The following is an 8,105-nucleotide window of genomic DNA, read 5'->3' as shown; positions in this document are numbered from 1 at the left end:
ATTTTTCATTCCAGTCATCTCTTTTTTCAATTCTTCAACGAAAATGTGCTTTGTAGGTCTTATTCCCATTAGCGGCAGTCATTCTTATTCAGCTGAATATCTGAAGGTCTCGATTAAACGAGGCACTGTTCAGTTGGATGCGGGAAGGCTCAAGCGCTAAAGTTTGTCCCCTCAGTCCAGGGCGCACTTTGTACAAGGTCTGGTTAACGCCAAGCAATTTCGTTTTTCTCAGTGGCGACCCTTTCTCTACAAATGTTTATAGATTTATTCAAACTATTCTCTGCAGTCCAACGACTAGCCCTGTAGATTAGTTTCTCACTGATGCCACGAGATATCATTCAGCTGAGGGAGGCGGTTATTTCGACATATGAGGCGTACAGAAACAGAGGGACATCCCCGCCTCTTTTACTTGTTTCGAATTAAGCACGGATATGTATAGAGAATGCTTACGTCCTTCACGATCCGTGCTTAACTCGACACCTGTAAAAGTGGCGAGGATGTCCCTCTATTTCTGGACGCCTCAATTATTGCGTTAATCTACAGTTGTCTCCTGTGACTCTATGACGGATTTTGAAATTTTCATTCTGGCTGGCATTTGAGGATATTACTCATGAGAGGATTTGGTCTTGGGCTGTGGTAACTGAGTTATTCGTAGTAAAACCGTAAAGTGTAAGCTAGAATACGTACAATGGTCAGTTGCGGAATGCATTTCTGAAGGTGATGATCCTACACCAGGAGGCGCTGAGTAGCTGAGGCCGAAGCCGTCACCTTTGCCCTATTATGCGCTTAAACTATTGGGGGTAAGTAACAATCACTGTTGGAAATCGGAGAGGGGCACGGGATTCGAGCCCACAACTATGCGAAAGTGGAACCAGTAAGCTTGCGATTACGCTATCAGGTGCTCTGGTAGGGGTTACTCACGAACCTGCATGGTACACCTTAACGGTAACGGTAATAAACGGACAAATCAGTCAAGATAAATTCTTCAGGAACAATGGCACTCATTCTCGGGTGTTGTACACGGCCAATTGCATGTGCACTCAGCAGCCCAAAATGTACTGCGTGGCATTTTGTACAAAGCAATATGATGCACCAGACGAAGAATACTGGAATATGTGAAGGTCCTGTATTATGGTGGAACACCTGATTTCTGATGATGTTTCCTCACATATTCATCACAACTACTTTGCTGCAGCGATCATTACGGATAACAGTAAATGGTAAATTGGTTGCTGTAACGATCATTTAGGACCACAGTCCTGCACAAATACTTTTTTGGATTGCGGATTCAGTGAAACTCTACGGGGGCAAGAATATCGCCACCATATTTCCTGCATGTCAGAAAAGGCGATTAATAGGGCAAAACGAAGGAACTACGACACACCTTTTCGTATTTTTCCCTTCTGAAGTCTTCGGGCGAAAGACCGGTTTGACTTAGCCACCTTCTTGTACTCGTAAGAGGGATTAAGAATGCCTGGGTAGATAGATGAGCTCAATCCAAAGCCGACAGATTCTCTATCTTCATTTGAGACATATCCCACACTGCAAAATGCTCCTCACGATGTGGAGATACAGCGCACAATCAGTTACATAAATGAAAGTGTCAAGGTGTCAGATCCTCGTGATTTCACAATAGAAAACTTGTTTGAACAAAAAAGTAGTCGGGCTTGTGCGAAACCGATCGATAAGTTCCTGAAAGGTAGGTCCTTTGCTTGGCATAACCGAGAGGTAACTGTAGGGAAAAGTATATTTCTATATGAAATAAATAAATGAATGAATGCATAGTACCAACGACAACGACAACGACAATGTCAACGACGACGACGACGACAACAACAACGGCAACGAAGACGACGACGACGACGACAACAACAACAACAACAACAACAACAACAACAACAACAACAACAACAACAACAACAACAACAACAACAACAACAACAACAACAACAACACAGCAACAACAGCAACAACACAACAACAACAACAACAACAACAACAACAACAACAACAACAACAACAACAACAGTAAAAACAACAGCAACAACATCTCTAAAAAATCTTTCGTCGATGCCACTGAAGCCGTTGATGATGAAGATGAAGCCACGGCGACCTCGAGTCCCACCCGGTCACGAGCAGCCTCAAGGTGTTCTAAACCGTCGCAATAAACGTGGTCATTGTTCCCCAGCAAGTCTCTGTAAACCTCCTGACGCAGGGTGGCAGAGCCTGTGGCCACAACAGACATACTTTCCCTCCACACAAAGATGGGTCCACTCGCAGTGAGGAAACATTATACAGGGATGAACTTAATTTTCATTCCACAAGTACTGTATGTCCTCCTGCACCATGCATGCACACGTGCGTTTGCGAGCGTGCGTGCGTGCGTGCGTACTTGAGTTCGTGTGTGTGTGTGATTCACCATGGTCTTAGATCATGTGTCGGACTCGTAATCAACAGCAATTTCCCTCCCGGAAGAGAACTCGGCTCATATATGACCGAACAATGGGTAATGCTGTGACACACACACACACACACACACACACACACACACACACACACACACACACACACACACACACACACACACACACACACACACACACACACACACACACACACACACACACACACACACACACACACACACACACACACACACACACACACTCGCAACACACACACAAAACACAAAAGAGACACACGCACGCACACACACACACACACACACACACACGCACGCACACACACACACACACACACACACACACACACACACACACACACACACACACACACACACACACACACACACACACACACACACACACACACACACACACACACCTGGTTCGAATCTTGCCCAGGGCTGAAAATAATTCAGTATCGCTGCGCTTCGAGTCGTTACTCCAACTCTCATGGGCGGGGAGTTGGGTGTATGTGTGGGTGCAAGGTCATAGCATTACCCATAGATCGGTCATACGAGCTCTGAGCTCTCTTCCGGGCCGACGATCTTATTCAAGTAACAAGTTCTCCTCCCATCTGAAAGAATTACTTTTGCAATATTCCTTGGCCAAGTGCCTTAACGATTTTTTTTTTTATACGGCCATCGAATTAGTAAAGTGGAGTGAGTGGCTGGAGTCCTAGAGTGCGTATATTAGCAATCAGGAAGTGTCAATTTTGTTCCTGAAAGGAGGATTCTCGGGGGGGGGGGGGGTGGAGAATAACCTTTTCATTGTTATTCACGAGTTACATTTTTGTTCTGGATGCCCCCGAGGATGCAGCAAAAAGTAAACATCTCTCGATAAACCCCCTTATTGCCATTGGCAATTAATATATTTGTTCTGGCTGGCGTCTGGTGATTTCACTCAAAGAAAAACCACCAATAGCGTAGGGGAAGGGCTAAGATGGCGTTAACATGCTCTTTTCGTTCCCAGACGTATTGTTGCGGATTTTCTGGGCAATGTCTACGTGCTCACACGTATTCGTCTAATTGAAAGTTTCGGGGTCCACAGCTCGAACCCAGTGTGTTCCCACTTTTAACACGCATTCGCACATTGTAACACTCCCGCACCTCTACGTCGTTGACTGCGCACGCGCAGGACTGCCCTGAACGAGGAGGAGGAGGAGGAGGAGGAGGAGGAGGAGGAGGAGTAGGAGGAGGAGGAGAGGCGCTCTCTCGCATCTGAATGAAACCGTCGGGTGTTGGCCACAACATTTCTTCTAAAAGGGGGTTTTATGGTCTAACGGTTCGTCGAACGCGGTTCGACAGACACGTGTTTAAAGTGATGTGTGAACGTGTGAACGGGGTATTTGGGGTTTAACCAACGTGTTCGACAACCAAATACCCCGTTCACACGTTCACACATCACTTTGAACACGTCTCTGTCGAACCACGTTCGACCGTGTAAACCCCCTCTAAGTCGACGATACTCCTCAATGGGTTAATCAAGATGTTGGTATTCTTCAACCCAGTGACGGGTGGAGCCTTCTCCCAGGGGAATAAAATTGTATGGTGTCAGCTGGATTAAAATTCTAAAGCGAGATGACATTCCTCAAAAGGTTGAATCCAATGGTCCGCTGGCACACCTGAAATATTTTGCTAAGTCTGGCTACCACATTGAGTCTCTCGTTCCAGTGCCTGGTCTTTTTCTTTTACTCCTTTGGTTTCGAAGTCTCTACTCCAAGCACCGATTCCTTCCTCTCGTGTCATCCATCTCAGTTCCAGACATTCATCTTCAGATACATCCAAGGCTCTTTATCACAAGTACATCTATGTTTTTCTTTGTGTTATCAGCATTCTTAGACGTAGTTTTGAATAATGTAATTATTTCAAAGTATTTGTGATCAAAGTATATACACCCGTATAGGAATTTGCGAGTTAACTCAAGCAAATTTGCACGCTAAACGCTGAGGCCAAGCAGTTTCATTCAACTGAGAGGCTCGCACATATCAAAGAAGGGTCTGGATTATTCAAGACCCGTTTTGTCCCTTAGTTGAAAAATAGTGTCAGGCATTGACTGGAACAAAATCCTTAATGACTAAGCTAGCGAATTGAAGAAGTCCCTGTATTGTTCAGAGACTTCTCAAATTTGTTTGAAATTGTCTTGAATTGGACTGGATAATATTCGTCAAAGTGTCCAATTTATCCTGTTGAGTAGGTAAGGGCTAACAGAACTTTCATTCACGAGTGGTTCACAAGTGAAACAAAATTAGTAACCATATAGTGAGCGCTGAAACTATCGGTTGTTTTAAGAGAAGGCTAGATAACTTTATGGATGATAGGTGGCAATGGACATGGAACTGCCAAGTGTAGACCTTATGTTCTCTTACAGTCTCCTTCATTATTATGTTTTTATGTTCAAGAATGTACTCACTGTCGCTGTTTGGCGATTTGTTGGTCCCCTTGTATTTCTGGGTTCTGGTCCAGGGAGCTGCGTTCAGGTACATTTCGGTATCTTCTATGAAAGTTCCGTCGTCTTTGGTCAACCGCAGGATTTTTTCAAGGGAATCATCCAGCTATGGGGAGAGATAAGGGATATATGATTAATAAATTGAATGTGTCTATTTCATATATAGCTATCTATATAAATATGTTTATAGGTACACAAATACACACGCACACACACACATACACACACACACGCCCACGCACAGACACAAGCTCACATACACACAACATATACAACCCCAATATTATGCATTGCTATGTACGCGAAGGAACAAGCTCCAACGTCCGTTGCAGATGGCCTCGACTCCCAAGAGATTGTATCGTGTGGCGTCGGAGAGAAGTGAGGATCCCGCTTGTCACATCACAGGAATGTCGCGTCAGTCGGGTCGTCTCCTGCTCGTTAGGGTGTCTCGCCATGCGGACACAAACCCTAAGTTGTTGGTGACATGAATGAGACACTAATCTCTCTGCAGCTCAGTGGTTTCCAATTTTCCGTGATTCCCAATTACTTTCGTCTCTCTCTCTCTCTCTCTCTCTCTCTCTCTCTCTCTCTCTCTCTCTCTCTCATGTATTTTCGTTATCATTTATTCATTTTGACTCTTCTTAGCTGCCTGGTTTGTTTTGAACCACCTTTTTCCTTCCATAATGAAGACTATTAGTTACTTAACAAAGCCTAATAAAATCACCAGAATTAAGTGGATGTGTAGATGTGTCTTCCACTTGAATTGATCTACATTGGAACAGTGTGGTAAACAATGTTAGCAAGTGATTTTTGCCTAATTTGTCTGTAATCTCATATAATCTGTTTCTTCATTTGCGACATGATCATTATCTCTTTAGTTGTTCTCAACCTTTTTTATTTTATTCCCCCTTTCATGAATTCTCGACATTCGTGTGGCTTCCCTTAATTCTTCTCACAAATATCATCGAACAATAAATAAGTAAATAGATAAGTAAATAAATAAATAAACAAATCAATCAATCAATCAATCAATCAATCAAATAAATACAAATAGGCAAATAAATAAACAAATAAATAAAATGTTCATGAAGAGAACCTCTTTGCTTTATTACAAAATTGCCAATCATGATTATCTTATATTTGATTGATTTTTTTTTTGTATTCAGATTCCTCACATTACATAGAAATGTATAACTTGTAACAGCAGCCCATGGCTCTCCTAAATTCTTGTCGTGGCTTCCACTACCTTAGTGTTATTTAAACGGCATCATCACGACCGTTCTTGTGAAGGATGCACTTTCCATATACTTATCTGTTCCTTGAATACTTTTTCTAAACCCTCTTCCGTATTTGACGTTATTTATCCTTTCATTCAGGCTGCCGCCATTCTGTTTCGTTTAGGTGTGTGTAACTTCTTTTGTAGAGAAGAGGTTAAATCTAATTTTGATTAATTGGTTTCCTGTGCACATTTGCAGGTTTACCACCTCCCCGTTGCTTAAGAACATGAGATCATGAGAGTGAAGGACACTGCAAGACACAATTAGGCTTGTACTAGGCAGTACCATGATCTAAAGGGAATTGACAACATTAAAAGTGACACAATTTTCACACTGAATGCGAATCATACAACAAATAATGGTCTCAAAATGTCAGGAAGTAAATTTAACTTGGAAGTGGGTAGAAACAACTTCGTCCATGTAGTAAATGAATGGAATAAACTTCCTGCAGAGACAGTGCAATGTAGTACAGTTCGAAGTTTGTCATGATAGAATCGGAGGAAAAACTGAGTCAAGCGTTTAACAAATATTTACTAAGAAGAGGTTAGATAAGATACCTGACTGCGATCCGATTTTCAGTGGGGATGAAGAAAGTAGACCATCTAATATCAGCATAAGAAAAGTACAAGTAGTCAAACAGATTGAAAGACTTTAAGCTACAAAATCCCCGGGTCTAGACGAAATATTTCCGAGAGTGCTTAGTGTAAATTTGAAATCTGCGACCAGTTAACAGAAATATTAAGTCGGTAGATACTGGTTTTGTGCCTATTGCTTGGGGTCAGGCATACGTTGTTCCTGTTTTCAAAAAGGGAGATAAATCGTTTATATACAACTACAGGCCAATCAGATTTACATTAGTTATAAGTAAAGTGCTTGAATCAGTAATATTTAATAGAACCAGAGATCACACCGAGAGACATAATTTGATTCGTGACTCACAGCATGGTTTCTCCAAGGGTAAATCACGTATGACTAGTTTTTTTTTTTTTACATTAAAGTATATAAGGCGTCAGATAACTATGATAGTTACGATGTTATTTACCTTTACTTTAGCAAAGCGTTCGACTAGGTGCCATACCAGAGGCTACTAAATAAAATCAAAGCCCATGGCATAGGAAGAAAAGTGTTACAATGGATTAGAGCTTGGATCAGTGACAGATAACAGTGGGTCACCATAAATGGTGTAAAATCCAAATGGGGGAGTGTTTCTAGTGGAGTTCACCAGGGCTTGGTTTTGGGTCCCTTATTGCTCATTATGTACATAAACGACTTGGACAATGAGATTAATAGTGGTGTTAGTAAGTTTGCGGACAACACTAAAATAGGACGCCAAATTAGGTCAGGAGACGACGTCGAGAATCTGCAGGATGATCTTGATAGATTGTTCACATGGTCGGTGAAATAGTAAATAGACTTCAATATCTCAAGGTGCAGCGTGTTAAACGTAGGGCTACACAACCCCGAAAATAGATATAGCTTAGATAACACGTTTTTAGAGGAAACTGAGTGCGAGAGAGACTTGGAAGTTCTAGTGAGTCCTGACCTTAAATCAAGGAAACAGTACATTAGAGCCAGGAATAAAGCTAATAGAGTATTAGATTTTATAACTAGGACGGTTACGAATAGAAGTGCAGTGGTAATTATCAAACTCTATCTAGCGTTAGTTAGACCCATCCTTGACTATGCGGTACAGTTTTGGTGTCCGTCCTATAGAACGGACATCAATGTACTTAAATCAGTACAGAGGAGAATGACCAAAATTATACACGGGCTCAGAAATTTACCTTACGAGGAAAGGCTTAGGCACCTTAACTACTCTCATGAAAGATGCAGAGTGCGGGGGTGATCGAATAGAGGTGTTTAAATGGATAAAAGTCTTTAACTTGGATGACGTAGACAAAGTCATCATATTAAGACA

The 8,105-nt window shown here is 42.1% G+C and overlaps 1 protein-coding gene across 1 annotated transcript in view; it reads right to left on the bottom strand.

Annotated features, from left to right (window-relative positions):
- Positions 1-1,288: 1,288 nt before the first annotated feature.
- Positions 1,289-8,105, bottom strand: part of LOC143032709 (uncharacterized) — a 166,471-nt gene continuing 159,654 nt past the window's right edge. The window contains exons 2-4 of the mRNA XM_076197598.1: positions 4,875-5,016; positions 2,049-2,226; positions 1,289-1,331 (exon numbers count right to left, since the gene is read on the bottom strand). Coding sequence (XP_076053713.1) covers positions 1,289-1,331; positions 2,049-2,226; positions 4,875-5,016 — 363 coding nt within the window. The remainder of the gene's footprint in view (positions 1,332-2,048; positions 2,227-4,874; positions 5,017-8,105) is intronic.

Source organism: Oratosquilla oratoria, chromosome 14, assembly GCF_046742065.1.
Source record: "Oratosquilla oratoria isolate Oo_2021 chromosome 14, ASM4674206v1, whole genome shotgun sequence".
NCBI classification, from domain to species: Eukaryota; Metazoa; Arthropoda; class Malacostraca; order Stomatopoda; family Squillidae; genus Oratosquilla; species Oratosquilla oratoria.
The sequence above is the reverse complement of the archived record's forward strand: the minus strand, read 5'-3'. Positions and strand labels throughout refer to the sequence as shown.